Here is a 22,279-nt window from a genome sequence, read left to right as displayed (position 1 = left end):
AGATTAAAGCGGAGGAGAACCGAGGAAAACGGGATTATGCCAGAGTCTTCACATTTTCTCACCCCCATGTCATCCAAGATGTCCATGTCTTTCTTTCCTCAGTCGAAAAGAAATTAAGGTTTTTGATGAAAACATTCCAGGATTTTTCTCCTTATAATGGACTTCAATGGGAACCAGGTCCAACCGAGGTCCAAACGACAGTTAATAACAGTTTCAGATGCAGCTTCAAATGTCTTTAAACGATACCAGACGATGAATAAGGGTCTTATCATGCGAAACGAGAAAGGCTAGCATTTGTCCTTAGAAAACATTACATTACATTACATTTTTGGAATAAGCTTTGAAATAACCGATCGTTTCGCATGATAAGACCCTTATTCATCGTCTGGTGTTGTTTAAAGACATTTGAAGCTGCATCTGTAACTGTTATAACTGTCGTTTGTACCTCGGTTGGACCTGGTTCCCATGGAAGTCCATTATAAGGAGAAAAATCCTGAAATGTTTTTAACAAAAACCTTCATTTCTTTTCGACTGAGGAAAGAAAGACATGGACATCTTGGATGACATGGGGGTGAGTAAATTATCAGCAAAAGTTTTTTCAAAAGAGAACTAATCCTTTAATTTCTCTGGAAATTCTACTGTCCGTGCAGTTGCAGTTTATTTATATTCTAATATTTGAGTGTTATTTACTTATTTCGGAGAAAAACAGGTTTCACTCATGAATTTGGCAAATTGGTCGTGTTGAATTGTGGTTCCCTTTCGTAGTCACTTCGAGTTACGTCAGAAGTGACGGAGATTGGGGGTTTCGCATAGAAAGCCAATCCTCTTCGAGTATTTAAACACGAGCCAATGGCATGCAATGCCTTGGGGCTGCGGAAATTTGCATAGCGTACTCCGCCCTACTCCGTGAGTATAAAAGGAGGAAGTGAACGCAACCGCAGTATGTTTTCGCTTCGGAGCCAAGAGAACCTCTTCACTCCTGAAAGCACTGTTCAAGACTCTTCGAGACGAGCGTCCTCTTCAGTGTTGGTGTGACGGCGGTACCCAGCGAGATTCTGCATCGCCTGCGATCTGAGCAGTGGTCTGCCAGACTTTGCGCTTCTCCCTGGTCGCTTCAGCGCTGAAAGAGTGAATTTCCTCCTCTCATTGAAAGAGCTGCACGCGCACGTCTTTTTAAAGACGGTTCGCCCGTGTTCTTCTGGGTGTGGTTGATTTCTGTCGTCATCTGATGGTCACGATCGCTGCTTTGTATGCCTGGGCATTTCAGCATGCAGCAGCAGCGTTCGTGGATGACTCATGTTCCTTCTGTGGGAACATGACCATCTCTACACTGAGGTCGAGACTCAATGACGGCCCGTCGACCCGGGGACCTGGTGATTTTACGGTGATGGTGTGGGACAAAGCCCCGACGATTCCTCGGGCCACACCTCCCGCCTCAGTGCGAGAGCCAGCGAGCGTTAGTTCGATTCAGTCGGTTGCTTCTTCGGTGGCACCGGCTGCTTCGGGCAGCGCTCCAGATGATGATGCGATGTCGATCACAGCATCACTAGGCGGGCTTGACTCCTCGGGAAGTGAGGATGCGGCCGCGTTGCCTCCCTCGGGAGCGTCAGCGCCGCCGTGTCTGATCCCGCGATGATGGCCGTGCTATCTCGGGCGTCCGTGAGCATCGGGGGGGGGTGGAACTCCGCCCCATCCCGATCTCTCGCGGCTGAATAATTGGGTTTTGGGTAACACTGCCGCCTTACGGCCACGGCCAACCCCAATTTCCTTTTTTCCCAGAGTTGCATGCGGAACTGACACGCACTAAAAAAATAAATAAATAAATAAAAAAAAAAGGCGTGCTTTAGTTCCCCGCCCTTCCTCCCCTCGGCGATGCGGCTGTCTGTGGGTACGCTGGGGCTCCCCCGGTCAACCGGCGGTTGCTCTCAGATGCCCCTCCAAAGCCTATGGGTTCTCGTCGTCTATGGCGGCGCGATTCTGTAGAGCGGCGGGACAGGCAGCCTCCGCCCTGCATATGATAAGCACCTACAAAGCTAGCTGCTCAGGAATGTGCACGAGGAGGTGACGGACCAAGCGAGCTGCGAGCCTGCCGCCTACCTTGTCCTTAAACGGGTCACGGAGGCGGTCGCTCGCTCCCTTGGTCAGGTGATGCCCACCGCTGTGGTCCAGGAGCATCATATGTTCGGCGGTGCGGTCCAGGACTTTGCCCAGCACTTCTCGACCGCCTAGGAGCAGACGAAGGCGGTTTCTCTGCCCCGACGGCCAGCTGCTGCCTCCAACCAGCCGTCGGCTCGGACGCCTCCGCCAGCTCGCCGCCGAGGACGCCCCCCTGCGGCTCCCTTCCCTCCCACGCGGCCCCAGCAGCAGCCTTCAGCCGGTTCGCGTCGCGGAGGAGGCCACAGGTAAGCAGTGCCGTGTGCCATGTGCCCCGCTAAATGCCAGGCGAAGCGATGTTCCTGAGGCGGGCCGCTCAGTGATAGTGTCATGGTTTTTCTCAGGAGGCGGTGGCAGGGCCCCTCCTTCCCCGGTGGAGGGCCGGTGGAGAATCTTTTGTTCTAGCTAGCTCCCTGAGCTGGTTGAGGAAAAGCTGACACTGTCATTGAGCACACAGACTGGAATGAGCGCGCACGACGTCCAGTGCGTCGCCCCGTTCATTCCTCTCTGTCTCGGAGGGCGCGGAAGGGTGCGTGTGTCGTCCCCGGGCTACGCCAATCCCTTCCCCCTCTGTCGCCAGACCCCCGGCAGAACAGACCCCCGTGGAACGCTCTGCCTTCCCTGGTCTCTTCTGTCGGGGAGCGGGTTTCGACGGTGCATCCGGACGGGGTAACTCCTGCACGCATGCCGGTCGACCCGCCTCGCTGCCCCTCCGGGGGGACGTCTGTGGTTCGCATGACCCCGTTGGCTCACTTCCTGGAAGCCTAGCTAGCGCTTCCCGGGTATCCCACTGGGTCATCAGAACGATCAGATTCGGCTACGCGATTCAGTTCGCACGGTCTCTTCCCCGCTTCAGGGGAGTTCGCTCCACGATGGTTGGTGGCAATGCCCCAGTCTTGAGAGCGGAGATTGCGACCCTGCTGGCGAAGGGTGCAATCGAGACGGTCCCTCCAGCCGAGGTGAGGTCCGGGCTTACAGCCCCTACTTCATTGTCCCCAAAAAAGACCGGTGGGTTACGACCGATCCTGGACCTGCGCATTTTGAACCGTTCTCTCCATCGACTACCGTTCAAAATGCTCACGGCCAAACGCATTTTCGAATGTGTTCGGTATCAGGATTGGTTTGCAGCGATCGACCTGAAGGACGCGTACTTCCATGTCTCCATTCTCCCTCGACACAGACCGTTTCTTCGGTTTGCCTTCGAGGGCCAGGCATACCAGTACGCCGTTCTCCCATTCGGGTTAACTCTGTCCCCTCGCGTCTTCACGAAGATCGTCGAGGCAGCCCTTGTTCCCCTTCGCGAACACGGGGTTCGCATCCTGAACTATCTCGACGACTGGCTGATACTAGCACACTCTCGAGCTCAGGTTTGCGAACACAGAGACCTGGTGCTGCGGCACCTAGCCCGTCTGGGCCTTCGGGTCAACCGGGAAAAGAGCAAACTTTGCCCCATGCAGAGGATCTCTTTTCTCGGCATGGAGATAGACTCGGTCGCCATGTCCGCGCAGCTCACGACGAGCGCGCGCACTCACTGCTGGCTTGTCTTCGACAGTTCGAGGGCAAGAGTGCGGTTCCACTGAAACTATTTCAGAGGCTCCTGGGGCATATGGCATCCGCGGTACGCCGCTCGGTTTGCTTCATATGAGACCGCTTCAGCTGTGGCTTCGCGATCGAGTCCCGAGGTGGGCATGGCATCGCGGCTCGCTCCGAGTTCCAGTGACTCCGACGTGCCGCCGAACCTTCTTCCCGTGGTCGAACCTCAGCTTTTTACGGACAGGGGTCCCTATTCAGCGAGTTTCCAGGCATCTCGTTGTCTCCACGGATGCGTCTACCACGGGTTGGGGTGCCATGTGCAATGGGCATGCAGCCGCCGGTTCCTGGACAGGAGCCCACCGCCTCATGCACATCAATTGCCTCGAGCTGTTGGCAGTACGGCTCGCCCGGCACCGCTTCCGAGCGTGCTCAAGGGCCAGCATGTGCTTGTCCGCTCAGACAAGCTGGCGCACAGCTGGCCACGGGGCCCACGCAAGTGTGCGTTCCCCCAGTGAGCCTCCTTGCACGGGTGTTGTGCAAGATCAAGGAGGACGAGGAGCAGGTCTTGCTGGTAGCCCCCTACTGGCCCACCAAGACGTGGTTCTCCGAACTCATGCTCCTCGCGACAGCACCTCCTTGGCCTATTCCTCTGAGACCGGACCTACTCTCTCAGAGACGGGGCACTCTGTGGCACCCTCGTCCCGATCTTGGAGGCTGCACGTGTGGCTCCAGGACGGGACGAGGCAGGTTTGAGTTCGACTGCCACCTGCGGTGACGGCAACCATCACTTCCGCAAGAGCGTCGTCCACGAGACACCTTTATGCGTTGAAGTGGAACCTCTTCGTCAATTGGTGTTCTTCTCGCTGAGAAGACCCCCGGAGATGTTCGATCGGAGTCGTGCTTCCTTCCTGCAAGAGGGGTTGGAGCGTAGGCTGTCGCCCTCCACCCTTTGGATTTATGTCGCGGCCATTGCCGCGTCTCATGATGCAGTGAAAGGTAAGTCTAGGGGAAGCATGACCTGGTCATCAGGTTCCTGAGGGGAGCGAGGGGGCTAAATCCGCCTCCCTCCCCTCCTGCCCTCTGGGGACCTCTCAGTAGACCTGGGTGCTCTGCAGAGGCCTCCCCTGGAGCCTTTGCAGTCGGTAGAGTTTTTGCCCTGTCCTATGTGACAGCACTCCTGATTGCATTGGTCTCCATCAGGAGAGTAAGGGACCTGCACGCACTCTCTGTTGACGAAGTGTGCCTGGAGTTCGGGCCGGCTTACTCTCACGTATTCCTGAGACCCCGGCCTGGATATATGCCCAAGGTTCCTACCACTCCCCTCCGGGACCTGGTGGTGAACCTGCAAGCGCTGCCCCTGGAGGAGGCAGACCCAGCCTTGGCACTGCTCTGTCCGGTACGTGCTCTCCGCACCTATGTCGACAGAACGCAGTGTTTCAGGACCTCAGACCAGCTCTTTGTCTGTCATGGAGGGAGCCAGAAGGGAAGGGCTCTCTCAAAGCAACGGCTGTCCCACTGGATAGTGGAAGCCATTGCTTTGTCTTACCAGCAGCAAGGCCTTCCGTGCCCCCTTGGTGTGACGGCCCATTCCACTCGGAGTGTAGCCTCCTCTTGGGCTTTAGCGCACGGCGCCTCGCTAACAGACATCTGCAGAGCTGCAGGCTGGGCGACACCCAACACCTTCGCCAGATTCTATAATCTGCGGATTGAGCCGGTATCCTCTCACGTACTCGTTTCGGCCAGTTCTGGATCCGCTCAGGTGTCTTCGCTTGCTCGCCACTCCACTCCCCGGACTGGATAAGTGCGATATTTCCTCAGTTCTTCCATTGAAGTCTTGAGTCCTCCAGCACCGACGATGCGGGCACCACTGCTGTTGCTCTGGATGCTGGCTAGGTGCCTCCATGCGCACGGTTCCCCATGGTAACCGTCTCATGTGTATTATCCACTGTAAGCCTCTCTGAGCATGTGTCTTCCCTTGGCAAGCCATCTGCCACCCCTGGAGTTGAAATTAGTAGCCACCTGCGGTTGGTACTCCAGTGTTCCATATGTGTTCCTATGTGGCCATATGTGTATTCGTAAGTCCTCCCTTCGGTAGGCAGCTGGTAGCATGTCCCTTCCGGGATATGTTTCCCAGTGTTCCTTGGTAATCCTGTGTCAAAGTCGGATCCCCAAAAAAAAAAAAAAAAAAAAAAGAGGTAAGGCTCGGGGGTCCAGACTTTCGCAGGGCACTGGAAGACAGCTTGAAGATGGCGTGATGGCACAGACCCCCAATCTCCGTCACTTCTGACGTAACTCGAAGTGACTACGAAAGGGAACGTCTCGGTTACGTATGTAACCCTCGTTCCCTGAGTAGGGAACGGAGACGTTACGTCTCCCTGCCACTTCTGCTGTATCGCTGGGTAGACGCCGAGTTCAGTCTTGGCTCCTCAGCGAAGACATACTGCGGTTGCGTTCACTTCCTCCTTTTATACTCACGGAGTAGGGCGGAGTACGCTATGCAAATTTCCGCAGCCCCAAGGCATTGCATGCCATTGGCTCGTGTTTAAATACTCGAAGAGGATTGGCTTTCTATGCGAAACCCCCAATCTCCGTCACTTCTGACGTAACGTCTCCGTTCCCTACTCAGGGAACGAGGGTTACATACGTAACCGAGACGTTTTACATTTAAATGTGTGTGTGTGTATATATATATATATATATATATAGTACATTTATAAAGTACATTGGTATAGGAAAACAAATGGAATGATTCGGGACAATTATTTAATTTATCCTTTAATATTCCTGACCTTGTGCCTTATATCTCTGTAGATACAACACACCTTTCAAAGCCCAGATCCAGAAGTGGGTTCAGAACCTCTCCAATACAACAGATATTATTGAGAACTGGATGACTGTACAAAACCTCTGGATTTACCTTGAGGCTGTTTTTGTTGGTGGAGACATAGCCAAACAGCTGCCAAAGGTAATATCAGTAATTCAGTCTCCCTCCCACACATTGACACTTTTTTGGCCATTTTATTGAAAGTGAAGAAACGATGGGGGAAAAAAGAGAAAACTAATGCTAAATGAGGCCTTATTATAAAGTGTTACCAAAAAAAATTAAATATAACATAGTTAAAATTGTACTTTATGATTTAAATAATCATATCATAACATGCTATATGATAATAAGATGTTTAATTTTTAGAATCTCAATTTTAGAACTAGTCTTCTGTTTGTTTTGTTTTGTTGTGTTAAATAACACAGATTTTGCTGAAGCTTTTGTTTTGTGAAATTCCAGATACCATAGGTGTTTCTTGTTTCCCTGGAGCTAAATATGTAATGTGAAATCTTAAATTCAAGTGAAACCTTCTCTTTTAGGAGGCAAAGCGCTTCTCCAACATCGATAAATCGTGGGTTAAAATCATGACTCGAGCTCATGAGATGCCCAATGTAGTCCAGTCGTGTGTGGGAGATGAGACTATGGGTCAGCTACTGCCTCACCTGCTGGAACAGCTAGAGATGTGTCAAAAATCTCTCACAGGGTACATAACACTAATCTGTTTTTCAGTCTAGTCCTTGATTCAGCAGTTTTATAACCAGTTTCTATTGCAAGATGGAACTTTTATGTTTTCACAGGTCACACAAGTTGAAAAAACTATTCTGAAATATACGTTTTTAAATCAATTTTGAAATAAATTGCTATTTTTGTTAGGTTAAAGTGGATCTAATTCATAGTGCTGCCAATTTTTAGCTTGTCTTCTGCTTTTACAGGTATCTGGAGAAAAAGCGATTGCTGTTTCCACGGTTCTTCTTTGTATCGGATCCTGCATTGCTGGAGATTTTGGGCCAAGCATCTGACTCCCACACCATCCAGGCTCACCTGCTTAATATCTTTGACAACATCAAATGTGTCCACTTCCATGAAAAGGTGATCACTACTTTAAACTAGAAAGCCTGCTTTCTTATTCTTAAAGCATCCCTCTTCATGTCTTTCTCGCTGGGTTATAGAGAGCACATGATAAAGAAGAAGATAAGGTTCAGAAAGTCTTTAATAATCCACACGAGTCAACAAGGCAGACACAACCTAAGCATTATTATGACCAGACAAATGAGAGCTGAAAACACAGCAACTTAAATAGTAGGGCAAACAAGGGTGATTAATGATAGCTGAAAAGAACGACTTGTAATAATCAGCAACCATGACAACTAAAGAGTGGCTGGAAATCTGAACAAAGGAAAACATAAAACTGATGATTTGAAAAGTGAAAGTGAAAAACTAACAAGGTAATGGGCTATATATACGCATAAGTTCTGCATTTGACACAAGGATGCTCGTCCATTTCCGGTTCCGGCAGAGTCTTCAAAATTGACTGTCCTCCCATCTTTTAAACGAAACGTACATATGTTTAGATCTAATTTAAATAAAGTTATGTTTATTTAATATAATTTTAAAAAAGAAGCATAAACACAACGAGGGGTGTCTGTTTTATCTGTTTTTGTGACTAACGTTTCTTTATTATAACCATTGAGTATAAAATTCAATATAAATGCTCGGTATTGCATTGGACTCTACGATCGGCGGAAGTTATCGAGCATCCTTAATCCTTCACCGGAAATAACGCCGTGCATAAAGCCCATTGTGACAATGTTGTGGTACACATCTCTTTTTGCTGTGAAATCTGTGAAATCTATACACATTTTCATAAAGTAAATAAGAGTACCTTTTATATTGTTAGTAAGATAAACACTTCTTTGAGCAACTTAGGCTTAGTTGATTATCCATACAACATTTTTTGAGAAACATCTTAAAATGTGAGTATCAAATATAATCCATCAGGATTTTGAGGAATGTTAGGAAAGTATACATTTGCTTGAAAATATCTGCTTTTCAAAAATAACCAACACTGGGTTTGCTTATAGATGTATGATAAGGTTTTGGCAATATCATCACGAGAGGGTGAGACAGTTGAGCTGGACAGGCCTGTCATTGCAGAGGGCAATGTGGAGGTCTGGCTTAATGCACTGCTAAAAGAATCCCAGAGGTCTTTGCACCTTGTCATCCGTCAGGCTGCACTTGCCATTCAAGACTCCGGTTTTGAGTTGATTGAATTTTTGGACTCCTTTCCTGCACAGGTATCTAAATAATGACAGTGATACAATTTATAAAGTCAATTTAAAAAAAAATGGTATAGTATATTAACGGGACTATTGGCTTCTGTGGTTTAAGGTTGGTTTACTAGGAATCCAGATGATCTGGACCAAAGATTCTGAGGATGCTTTGAGCAATGCCAGATATGACCGTAAGATCATGGCTAAAACCAACCATTTTTTTCTTGAGCTCCTCAACAATTTAATTGACATGACCACAAAGGACCTTGGAGCTGTTGAACGGACAAAGTATGAAACCTTAATCACCATTCACGTACACCAGAGGGACATCTTTGATGATTTGGTGAGTCCCAGAATGTATTCATCCAGTTTATTTACAGTTTATAATGCTATATGCTCAGTCTTAGCATTTTTGAGTTCCATATTTTAGAATTTTAGAACTTTATTATCTTCAATTTTAAAAGCTCTGGAATAGGCAATTTAGCTAATGAAGACTGTGAAATTACCAATGCAGTCACTTCTGGTGGGGTTATGTCAACTGGCAAGGTTGGATGTTTTGATATCTCATGACTGAATGACAAATTACTGAGTATGTCACAACCCTCAGATATTAGTAAGCGTTTGTGTATGTCCCTATGAGACAGCTCCAAAAGATAACCACCCAGGAAAAACTGTTTTCTGTTCTTCTCACACAGTGTCGCTTGCACATCAAAAGCCCCACAGACTTTGAATGGCTGAAACAATGCCGTTTTTATTTCAACGAGGACACGGATAAGATGATGATCAACATCACTGATGTGGCTTTCATTTATCAGAATGAGTTTTTAGGCTGCACTGACAGGCTGGTCATCACTCCTCTCACTGACAGGTGCTGCTGCAAATACAAGCTTGTTTACCTCTATGTTCACACTGTGCCGCAATTTATGTATAATTACTAATCAGATGTGATTTTTCATAGACCACACAATTATAAATTCTGCTCAGAACAAAATAACAAAAATGAAAGCCATATGAAATTATATTGTGCATAAGGAAAATGAAGATTAAAACCAATGTGTTTTTTTTTTTTTGTGACTCTTTATTTGCTTTCATGATAATTAGCATATGTTCCCCACATTTTAATTACTGTCTGGATGTTTTATAATTGGAATTATTTAAAATGATGATTCATTTTAGATTATCATCACTAAAAAATATGTATGGAGTTATCAACAAAAAACAACTTTATGTATAACAACTGTAAAGAAATGTACTGTATGTACAACTTTAATTTCTTACAAATGTATAACAACTTTAAAGCTAAAAATAACACACACACATATATATATATATATATATATATATATATATATATTTATTTTTTATTTTTTTTAATGGTCCTAAAATAGCCATATAAGCAAAATGCACATATAACATTTATTACATGTTTATTACTTTCGTACACACTGCATTTTCCTATTTTGTATTGCTTTTCCATAAAGATGTCTAAACATATTTGGATACATTAGCATTTATTTAAATAATTAAATAAATCATTTGTATGTATGCTTAATGCAAAAACAGTAGATAATTAATTAGAGATGCATCCTGAGTTATAAATATTCAGATTTTTGCTTCTTCTTTTTTTTTTTACTGGACAACACACAAACATAATAATTAAGAAATGTTTCCTTTGCAGTGAAGATGTTACTTTTTATTGCCTTAAATCATCTCTTCAAAGTCATTTCAATCTATTTCCTAGATGCTACATTACTTTAGCTCAAGCTCTGGGAATGAGCATGGGTGGAGCTCCAGCCGGGCCAGCAGGAACAGGAAAGACGGAAACCACTAAGGACATGGGCCGCTGCCTGGGCAAATATGTGGTGGTATTCAACTGCTCTGACCAGATGGACTTCAGAGGCTTGGGCAGAATATTCAAAGGTGCACATTATAAAAACAAATGTTACTTTTATTCTTGCTAATTAAATGAAAGCATATTCATGTAATATAATCATAATGACAATACATTTGAAATCTGTAAGCAATCATCCCTAATTTATTACCCATACACAAGCAATATCTGTATGATATCATGTGTGAAATGAACATAACCAATGCTTTGTCATTTCATCAGAGTGTTCGTTTTTTTGTTTTTTGCATACTTGGGGATGAATTTATTTTTTAATATTTAAAATAATTTAAAAAAAAATCTGCCTTTAGGTCTCGCTCAGTCTGGCTCCTGGGGATGTTTTGATGAGTTTAACCGCATTGACCTGCCGGTGCTCTCAGTGGCGGCTCAACAAATCGCCATTGTGCTCACCTGTAAGAAAGAACGGCGGAAGAACTTTATCTTTACTGATGGTGATAATGTAGAGATGAACCCTGAGTTTGGTATCTTCCTCACAATGGTAAGCTGGTGCATCATGTCTTCTTTGAAATGTCACACATCTCACAGAGATTTAAAAGTTTCTTTAACATTTATGAACTAATAACTCATAAAAGGTAGTGATACATTTATTGGAGTGGTTTGCACATTCTCTCACTATACACACACATGTGACTCTACATCAGCTGAATTATATATTAATGAGACAAGTTACAATTGCCAAGTGTATCTGTGTATTTATCTGTTTTTTTTTTATCATACTGCTGTTTCCAGCAATAACATTTTGCACTTTATTAAAGCAACAAACCACCATGTTACCATGAATTTTGTCATTAATAGGGGCAGATGAGGGCATAGTACAATGTGATACAATGTTAAAGTTTGCTTATTTTTTCATACTATATGAAACAAATGGAACATATTACGAATTCAGTTGTTTATAGATATTTCTCAAGGACTTTGGAAATCTAGACTAAACTGGGTTTAAAGACCCAATGAAATGAAAGGTTACACTTTATATACAATACAATATATACTTTATATATATACAATACAGAAGTTTGTTATCTTCTCTTTTTTTTCCATACAGAATCCTGGATACGCGGGGAGACAGGAACTTCCAGAGAATCTGAAAATTAACTTCCGCTCAGTGGCGATGATGGTTCCTGACAGGCAGATCATTATCAGAGTGAAACTGGCAAGCTGTGGCTTCATTGACAATATCGAGCTGGCCAGGAAATTCTTCACTCTGTATAAACTGTGTGAGGAGCAGCTCTCTAAACAGGTGACTATCATTAGTAACAGTGTACTACATTATATAGGCCTATATAAACTAGATTTACAGAAAAGAACAGTTAAGTGTTGCTGAAAAACTAAATATTACCTGTATGTATTATACTATGGGGGGTGAATGCTTGATTCTGATTGGTTGACGAATGTTCTAAATTGTGAAATTATTTTTACAGTAAACCCATAGCTATGGTAGTTCCAGGCAGGTTTTGGACGCATTATAGTTTCATATGACCTTCATCACCAAATGATTTTAGTTGTTTCAAAGATACTTAAATCTGACAACAGCAACTGAAACAAAACCCAAAGAAGACACTAACTAAGCAAATAAATATAACAAACACCTTGGTTACGACTGTAACCTCGGTTCCCTGAAGAGGGAATGAGACGTTGCGTCGAATGACGCTAAGGGAACGCTTTGCGTGATGATGTAGTGAAGCACATGTAAAATCAGTCGGTGACGGGACGTCAGAGGTGGGTGACGTCGTGAACCAGGAAACTATATAAGCCGGTTCAAACCCAGCCGCGACAGCTTCGTAAGGTCTGAACAAGTCGCTTACAGGGACGTAAGAGATATGGCAGGTGACGCAACGTCTCGTTCCCTCTTCAAGGAACCGAAGTTACAGTCGTAACTGAGGCGTTCCCCTTCCCTTTCGAATGACGCTAAGGGAATGTCTATACCAATGCCCCCATAGTGAGAAGTTCCTGTCCAGTGTGAAATCAGGCGAGCAGCACTAGGATGAGAGCACTCGGGACCCTGGAGAAGATTCCAAGTCCAGAGCATAAAACCTAATTAACGTGTGAGGACCATCACAAACGTCTTGTTATGTATCTCCTAAATAAAAAGGCCTTAGAGACAACGATACTCCTAGTAGAGTGAGACCAAACAGGCTAAGGGGAAGGCTGCCAGGTTGACTCAAAAGCAAGTAAGATAGCCTCGACCACCCACTTACTAATTCTTTGCTTAGATGCAGGAGACCCTTTGTTAGGGGGTTCGGATTTACACCACAGGGCAGCTCTGTGGTCGTAAGCATCCAAAGCCCTAACCGGGCACAGCAAATTGTGCCTCTCCTGGTCTGCATCCTGGAATGGAGGAGGACAGAATGCCTGCAGCACTATAGATCGGGCCACATTAGTGGGGACCTTCGGAACATAACCTGGTCTAGGATGAAAGAATGCTTTGACCATGCCAGGTGCAAATTCCAAGCACGAGGGTACAACCGACAGAGCCTGAATTCTTTTAAGAGACGAAATGGCGAGGAGGAACAGAGTTTTTAGAGTAAGAAAACTGGCTGGAACCTCCTCCAGGGGCTCGAAGGGAGCCTGGGAAATGCCTTGGAGGACAATCACCAGGTCCCAAGTCGGAACGCTAGTGCGTTCAGCAGGGCTCAGCCTCAAAGTGCCACAAAGAAAACAAAATACCATCATTTCTTTCCCCACAGACATTCTACCCAAAGAAATGTGGTAAGCACCTATGGCCACCACATAGACTTTCAACGTGGACGGAGATATACCTGCAGTGAACTGGTCTTGCAGAAACTCTAGCACTGAACCGACCGGGCAGATAACTGGGTTCAACTGATGGTTACTGCACCAGGAAGTGAAAACTCTCCATTTTAAAGCATAAAGTTTCCTCATGAAGGGAGCTCTGGATTATAAAATGGTCTTCACAACCTCGGTTGAGAGACCTGACTCTATGAGCTGGGCCCCCTCAGAGGCCAAGCCCACAGGTTCCACAGTTCGGGACGAGGATGAAATATCGAGCCTCCTGCTTGGGACAACGGGTCCCTCCTGAAGGGAAGCTCCATAGGAGGCCTGTTGAGGAGAGACACTAGATCTGCAAACCAAACTCTGCCCGGCCACCGCGGGGCTATAAGAAGCAGGCGTAGATAGTCCCTGCGAACTCTCTCCAAAACTCCCGGGAGCAGAGAGATCGGGGGAAACGCATACAAACGTAATTTCAGCCACTTCTGTACCATCGCATTCAGTTCGAGAAGAGCTGGATGGGTGAAGGAGAACCAGAGTTCTACCTCCATATCAGCTCCACCACCTCGGGGTGGAGCCACCATTCACTGGCCCTCGGCCCCTGTCTCGATAGGATGTCTGCTCCTACGTTCTGGGCTCCCGGGATATAAGCTGCTCTAAGTGAAAGCAGCTTGCCCTGGGACCACAAGAGGATTTGGTGCGCTAGTTTGCACAGTGTACTCGAACGCAAACCCCCTTGATGGTTTATATAGGCGACCACCGATGCGTTGTCTGTGTGGACCAACACATGGTGGCCCCTGAGGTCTTGGAGGAAATACTTGAGAGCAAGAAAAATGGCCATCATCTCCAGGCGATTGATATGCTAGGAAAGGTGATGGTCCCCCCATAGACCTCGATCCGAGTGTCCCTCTAAGATCACTCCCCAGCCCGTGAGGGTTGCATCTGTTGTTATCCTGCGACAAGAAGAATAACATCCTTGCATCCTACGACAAGAAGAAGCACCCAGCACAGGACCCTGGGACAGGAACCAAGGTTTCTTCTACATAAACAGGGCACGTAACCATCGCAGCGTAACCTTGATCATGCGAAAGGGGTTGCCCCTCAGGCAAAATCCTTTGGTTTTGAGCCACCACTACAAAGGCCTCATGTGCAGCTGGCCAAAAGTTATCACGCTGGACGCTGCTGCCATCAAACCCAACAGTCTTTTGTACCTGTGGTGGGGCAGCAAAGTGGAGGACAGGGACCCGATTCGGAAGGCCCGGAGGTGTCCCAAAGCAGGGTCTGAGTGTGATGCATGACACTTACCTGTCTCCATGAGACGGCCAGGGATGCGTGAGAAGGCAGATGGCCAGGTCCTCGAACAGCACCCAGCTGCTGTGCTGGCAAAACTGAGGGGTGCAAGGCTTTACAGGGTCGTACACCGCCAGACTTCCCCACTTGGGGCCCAGGAACAGAATAATTTGCTCTTTCTTTGAGGTGTGGGTACCGCTTGCTCCACACTTTTGGGAGCAAAGCTGTGAACAGTGTTGGGAAAGTTCACTTTCTACATGAACTAGTTAAAAGTTCAGTTCACACATTTTAAAATGAACTAGTTCAGTTCATAGTTCATACTTCAAAAAATGAACTAGTTCATTTATAGTTCTTTTTTTGTTGTTGCAAGCTTTTTATTATTATTATTATTATTATTGCCACAGCCCATATACAACCACAGACAACAATTATTTTATTGATGGGCAGTTTGCACAGAAATGTAAGATTTTTCCCATCCTCACCGACCTCGTCATAAAATCCTTTAAATGATCATACGACACCTCCTCGCTGGCAGGATTGTCGACGGCGGCCGCGGCATGACACTGCTGGCTGGTGTTACCAGATGCCAGATGCTGGTGTTGCCAGGGTGTTTTTTCGCTACATATTAATAAGGCCTGTTTACGTGTGCTTTAGCCGGGTTTTCGCCTGGAAGGCACCCTATACAAATCTGGCACCCTATTGCATGAAGTTAAACTGAGATAGCGTGCGTTCACAGACACCAGAATAAGCGTCTTCACAGTAAAGTTCATCAGACAGTAATGCAGTAGGTTCAGTTCACGTTCGCCTAAAATATGAAAGCGTTCATGAACTATCGTTCATTGAACGCGTTCAGGCACAACACTGGCAGTGAAACAGAACACCCACACCAAACAAAGACTCCACCCGGCACTCACCCGTGGGGAAGGAGTGGATCGATGACCAACTCCAAGAGCATCCTCGTCCATCCCGGGCAGCCCGCTCCGGAATGTTCTCGCTGTCGCTTGCCACCTGGCTTGGCAGCGCCAGGAGCGGGCTGGGCGTCTCTACTGTGGCCGGCTTCTTGCTGAGGCCTGGGTGGAGGCTGCGGCCGGTTCACCCCAAAAGGCAGCGGCAGCCAGACACAGGTGCACCTGTATCATGACAGACTGCTCCAATGGAGGAACACCTCGCAGCCCTTCACCGCTCCTCAACCAAGGGTTGTGAGGGGGAAAATATATTCAGGCAGTTTTTGGCAGAGAAAGGTACCATTTACCACCTGATAAGCTCTCCATGCATTTCGGGAAAAAAAAGCACTGGGGCGGCGAGCTGAGAACCAGCGCTGCCCGCCCCAAGATACTAATCCTACAACCGAAAGTGAACGGGACAGCCGAGTCGTCATCTCCAGAGGCCAACTCACCCTCCGATGCTGCCATCTGGGGGAACTCCCATTGAAACTGCTGGTCGGTCCATTACAGAGGGACCAGCATGCTCAACAGGAATTCCATCGGCTGCGGTGTTATGGTGGAGTGAGGAGCCCACAGGGAATGGTTAGCGGGCAAGACATCCATCACTATCCTCCAATAACCCATCCCATGTGGCACCCGGGGGTGGGGCATGGTAATGGGGACTCGCACTTTGCGAACGAAGACGACACCGCAATAGTCATATTCCCGCAATGAGAACATGAGCCATCCACAAAAGCTGCCTTAGCATGCCGAACATATACGTTTATACACATAAATATATTGCTCAAACACCTGATGCAACTATTGTGACCGTCAGAGAGGAAAAGGGAACGACCGCATCCAGAAACGCACAGGTGGAATGACATCTTTTTTTAAATTTTATTTAAAAGACGCAAATGCCCCCTTGTTGCTCTTTCAGAAATGGGACCCGTCACCAGTGCCGGAGCACACAGGAATGACCGCGGCAACAGTGAATTCAGAGATCTGAAAAACAGTGAAGCACTCACATTTTGCCCTCAACCAGCCGTCAAACACACAAACAAAAATACCTGCTTTTGCTCTTAAAGCAGCATTTGAGAGCTCAAAGCTTGCGACCACCGCTGTACTGCACTGTAGAAATCACCAGGATTGGGAGAGTCTTTCCAAAAGAGCACTGACACACTCGCCCGTTGAAATCAACAGCACTCTTCAGTGACATCAATACAAAGGCTCTAAAGCGAAAGGCAACTAGTGTGTGCATCCACTTCTGTATTTATAACAGCGCACGGGGGTGGAGTGTGTGATGCGAATCACGCACGCCAATTACATTGGCTCCTTCAATAGTACTCAAAAAACCTTTATAACCTTTAGAACCTTTATAACTTTATTAGTAAATGTAAATGTATGACTTTTTTTTTTAGGTCCACTATGACTTTGGCCTGCGCAATATTTTGTCCGTTCTGCGTACTCTTGGTGCCGCAAAACGGGCCAATCCCAATGACACAGAGTCTACTATTGTCATGAGAGTTCTGCGAGACATGAACCTGTCCAAACTGGTAAGAATACCAGCGCACATACACACAGAGTTTTCTCATATGACTGACATTCACATGACACCTCATGAACATATAAACATGACACTTATTTGATTATATATTCTCTCTCATATCAGTTTGTGGTTGAATGTCAGAATTCCTTTCTAAAAGCGTCTGTCATAACATTCACATGACACTTGTCTCTGCCCTTTAAGATTGATGAGGATGAGCCATTGTTCCTCAGTTTGATTGAAGATCTTTTCCCTGGAATTCAGTTGGATAAAGCTGGATACCCTAATCTGGAATCAGCCATAGACAAACAGGTTGGAAAAAAAATAATCATATATAATAAATAAAACATTTGTTACGTTTAATAAACAATAATAAACTATAATAAATAAAACATATATATAATAAAACATTTGTTAGGTTGAGGATTAGGAATCAAAATCAAAAATCATTTCCAAAATCTTTGTTAATCTACTAGGTAACTGAGGCTGGTCTTATCAATCACCCACCATGGAGGTTAAAGATCATTCAGCTATATGAGACTCAAAGAGTTCGTCATGGTATGATGGCACTAGGACCCAGCGGAGCAGGAAAAACAACTTGCATCCATACACTTATGAAGGCCATGACTGGTGAGAATTAGACATCAGCCACAATAACTAGGCCATTATGTTATGTGGACAGGGTCCCTTTCATTGGTGATGTAAATAGTGATGTAAATAGTAAACATTTTTAATGTATATGCAACTTACACTGTAAATGCATGTTTAGATTGTGGCGAACCTCACAGAGAGATGCGGATGAACCCTAAAGCTATTACTGCACCTCAAATGTTTGGTCGACTCGATGTGGCAACCAATGACTGGACTGATGGAATCTTTTCCACTCTTTGGAGGAAAACACTCAGAGCAAAGAAAGGTAGATCACCTGTTAAACAAGTGTATAGAATATGCATGAGCAGTAGAAGCTTTTGGGTACGATTACAAATAACTACTGAGTAAAAATAAATTTATTTATTTATTTTTTATTTATTTTTTATTTTTTTTAATATATTTTCCAAATTATTCCAACGCATCATGCAATATAAAACATTAAAGTTAACATTCTTATCAATGAAATTAAAGAACATTAGAATTACATATAAAAATAAAAATAAAAAAAAGAAACATAACACAACATAAAGGAGGTAGGTATACAGTATACATATATAATTACATTAAATAAGAGGAGTTCAATTCTTTGAAGATGTCCATCGTTCTGGTTGCTTTGCGATTTGAGAGACCTTTCAGTGTTTCAAAGTAAATTTTCAAGTCAGCTTTAAAGTGGCAAATGTTAGGTGTCCTTCCATACCATTTACATTTATGTATGTAAAATTTACCAAGAAATAAAATCAAATTTAACATAAAAATTAGACTCTTGTTTATATCTTTTTTTACCATAATAAAAAAAACATCTCTTTTACCAATGCAGATTTTTACTCCACTTAACATATTAAATAAATATTCCACATCAATCCAAAAAAACCTCACAAACATACATTCAAAGAAAAGATGTAAAACAGTTTCAGTATCCTTTTTACAAAATGTACAGAGTTCAGAAAGGTCATTTTTTATATCTTTTTAGGAACTCATTTGTTGGGTAAATTTTATGTATAATTTTAAAATATATTTTGTATACTTTGTTATTAATACAGTATTTATTAGAATAGGTCCAAATCAATCTCCAATTAATATTTTCAAAATGTTCATTCCAAAAGAATTTATTTCGAGGTGTAGCAGGGCAGTGAATCAAGGATCTAAGTAAAAATAAATAACAACATTTACTTACTATATGGTTATGGTTCGGATTAGGGTTTGGTTTAGAATTAGTAGAATGTAATTACATGTATTAATAATTTACTGTTATTAATATAATACATGTAACAAGTAACAAGGACACTGCAAAATTAAGTGTTACCCAGTTTTTTTCAGCTCCTAAAACTGTTTTGCTGAAACGATTGCCCGTATCAAAGTAACTTTAAAGTATACTGCACTGAACATTAAAACTATTAAACATTCTTAGCATGTCTGGTCTAAAATGTTTAAAAAAACACATCTACTTTTGGGGGAGCAAATGTTTTAATATGACAGCAGAACCCCTCAGGGCTTTTTTTGTCTGGTCAGTTGTGTAAGAAAGCTGATGAGATTTATAACACATGAAAGAGAATGTTTCATTTAAATGGAAACAACATGTTGAAACCTATCGACTCAGTTTTTTTTAAATCAATGAACAAGTACATCCATCAAACAGGGTATTTGACACTAATGGGCCAAGCAATCAGCCATAAAATGTCAAATGTCAGTCATTGATCATAATGATTGATGGAGGCCACAACATTATGCAATTGTAGCTGTATCTAATTTAAATTCATTTGTACTTCTTGGTTTGTGTTTAGGGGAACACATATGGATTGTTCTTGATGGGCCAGTTGATGCTATATGGATTGAAAACCTGAACTCAGTCCTGGATGATAACCGTACACTGACATTGGCCAATGGTGACCGCATCCCCATGGCCCCCAATTGCAAGATTGTGTTTGAGCCACACAACATCGATAACGCCTCCCCGGCCACAGTGTCCCGTAATGGGATGGTGTTTATGAGCTCTTCTGTCCTTAATTGGAGCCCTATTTTGGAGGTGGGTGATAACAAATTGGTACTGATTAATACTATTATTGAGTATTCAATATTTAGATCATTTAAGTAATTTTATAGTATTAGTAAACTGTTAGGTTTGTGTTAGTAGAATATGTTGACATGTACTTGCCAAGTTTCTTATATTCAGCAGTAGAGTGTATTTTGGGGGACCATCAAAATAGTGTTTGCAGATATTAAGCAGACAGTCTACTAATACTCTAATGACTGGTAGTTGACATGTAGTCCAAAGTTACTTAAAGTTAGTATGTCTAAAGTGGACTAACAAAATGAAGTGTTACCAATTTAAGTAATTGGTTCAGGTTTGGTTCGGTTTAGGGTTAGCTGCATGTACTAATACATAATAGTAACTTCATGTAACATGTAACAATGGCACTGTACAATAAAGTGTAACCGAATGCTTGCTTCCATGAAATCTACAGATATAGTTCACCCAAAAATGAAAATGATGTCAATTACTCACTCCATTGTTCAAATATTCTTCCTTTCATGGAACAAGAAGGACATAGTATGCTCTATCTCAAGACTAAGGGGCTGTCAAGCTCTAAAAAAATCATAAAAGCATCATTCATGAGTGGACTATGGTCTTCTGAATGCAATCATAGCTTTGTATGAGGAACAAGAATAATTCTTAGAATAATTCTCTGAAAATTTGCCATAGCTCTTAAATATCATTATTGCTTGCTCTAATATTCATGCATAATGTCAAAATATGACAAAGGATACCACAAGGAAAACCTTAAAAGTTTAAATGTGTATAACGGTGAATACCTCTTCAGAAAACTTGGTCTTTATGAACTTTTTGAAGCGTTTAAGTGTTAGTTCACCTTAAAAATTAAATCATTTCGTTTCAAACCTATAAGACTTTTGCTTATCTTCAGAACACAATTGAAGATATTTTTGATGAAATCTGAGAGCTTTCTGTTCTATCCATTGAAAGCTACGCAACTACCACTTTGACACTTCAAAAAGTTCATAAAGAGATTATAAAACTAATCAATATAAGTCAGGCTGTTTAGTCTGAATTTTCTGAAGAGACTTGATGGCTTTATATGATAAGAAACTTTTAATTTAGGCTTTTATCCACATTTACACATTGATCAGCAAACATAAACAAAAGCTCAACTGAACCTGATTGATGCTCAAGACAAAAAACGTATTGGTCTTTGCGGAAGCTCAAACGTGCCTCATAACTCACGAGAATGGACCTCATTGGTTCTTGCAGAAGCTCAAACGTGCCTCATAACCCACGAGAATGGACCTCATTGGTTCTTGCCGAAGCTCAAACGTGCCTCATAACACCCGAGAATGGCCCTCATTGTTTCTTGAGGAAGTCAAACATGCTGCGTAACACGAAAATGAACCTCATTGGTTCTCGCACGTCAAGCAAACATGCTTGACTTTCCATTTATCACAACTGATGTGAGAGTTCATGAATGTTTATGTTATTAAAAGCATAAATTCAATCTCTTCATCATATAAAGTGATCTTGTCTCTCTCACTGAATTCATATGAATTCGTTTTACGACCTATTTTTAAAGCATCAAAGTGACAGTTGTCAATGGAGGGACAGAAATCTCTCAGATTTAATCGAAAACATCTCTAATTGTGTTCCGAAGAGGGTGAGGGTGTGTAATTAATTACAGAATTTAAATTTTTGGGTGGACTTTTCCTTTAAAATTTCGGGGGAGTAAGGCACAGAAGTTGAAAGAAAGTCTTATGGGTTGGAACAACATGATTGTTTATAAATTATGGACACATTTTCCTTTTTGGGTAACATAAATTTAGTATATTAATCAAGTTTGTAGAAATTTGAGAACACTTACAATCTACAATATTTCCCTCCAAATGTGCATAATAAAAGTGAAAGAAAAGGCATCCACTGAACCTCGGTTGTAGAAACCAGTAGTTGTTTCTTAAAGTCCACTCTGAAGTCTAAAATCCCCAAGGCATTTCTCTCTGTCTTTTTAACAGACTTCAAAGTGTTCAACTGTTCAATGCATGAAGAGTAAATGAAGGAGAGCCAGAGAAAGACAGAGAAGAATGATACACTATTTTTAGCTCTAAAGGATAGTTCATTTAATTTCAGTATGTCCTTCCTTACAGGTTTTTTTCACTTGTGTGTTTGTGTGTGCAGGGCTGGCTGAAGAATCGCTCCCCTCAGGAAGGGGTGGTCCTGAGGGATCTCTTTTCGTCCTCCTTCCCTGAGCTCTATCGGTTCAGCATTCAATCTTTGCAGTATAAGATGGACATGCTGGAGGCCTTCATCATCATGCAGTGCATAAACATGCTGCAAGGACTCATTCAGCCCAAGGTTGTAGTCCTTATTACAGATTTTGCAACAGTGAAAGACTGCTTACTAACATGTCAATCCAAAAATAAGGGTTTTAAAGGGTTAGTTCACCCAAA

At 43.8% G+C, this 22,279-nt stretch overlaps 1 protein-coding gene across 2 annotated transcripts in view; it reads left to right on the top strand.

Moving 5' to 3' along the window:
- dnah5 (dynein, axonemal, heavy chain 5) overlaps nt 1-22,279 on the top strand; it is a 174,692-nt gene that overhangs the window by 57,311 nt on the left and 95,102 nt on the right. For both annotated transcript variants that reach the window (XM_089117480.1, XM_089117479.1), the window contains exons 30-44: nt 6,499-6,652; nt 7,051-7,214; nt 7,444-7,600; nt 8,593-8,805; nt 8,900-9,124; nt 9,477-9,649; nt 10,523-10,701; nt 10,981-11,168; nt 11,736-11,930; nt 17,055-17,189; nt 17,384-17,491; nt 17,656-17,809; nt 17,949-18,095; nt 19,612-19,853; nt 22,008-22,184. In XM_089117480.1, coding sequence (XP_088973606.1) covers nt 6,499-6,652; nt 7,051-7,214; nt 7,444-7,600; nt 8,593-8,805; nt 8,900-9,124; nt 9,477-9,649; nt 10,523-10,701; nt 10,981-11,168; nt 11,736-11,930; nt 17,055-17,189; nt 17,384-17,491; nt 17,656-17,809; nt 17,949-18,095; nt 19,612-19,853; nt 22,008-22,184 — 2,611 coding nt within the window. The remainder of the gene's footprint in view (nt 1-6,498; nt 6,653-7,050; nt 7,215-7,443; nt 7,601-8,592; nt 8,806-8,899; nt 9,125-9,476; nt 9,650-10,522; nt 10,702-10,980; nt 11,169-11,735; nt 11,931-17,054; nt 17,190-17,383; nt 17,492-17,655; nt 17,810-17,948; nt 18,096-19,611; nt 19,854-22,007; nt 22,185-22,279) is intronic.

This window comes from Pimephales promelas, chromosome 12 (assembly GCF_988280905.1).
Source record: "Pimephales promelas chromosome 12, fPimPro1.hap1.1, whole genome shotgun sequence".
NCBI lineage: Eukaryota > Metazoa > Chordata > Actinopteri > Cypriniformes > Leuciscidae > Pimephales > Pimephales promelas.
The sequence above is the reverse complement of the archived record's forward strand: the minus strand, read 5'-3'. Positions and strand labels throughout refer to the sequence as shown.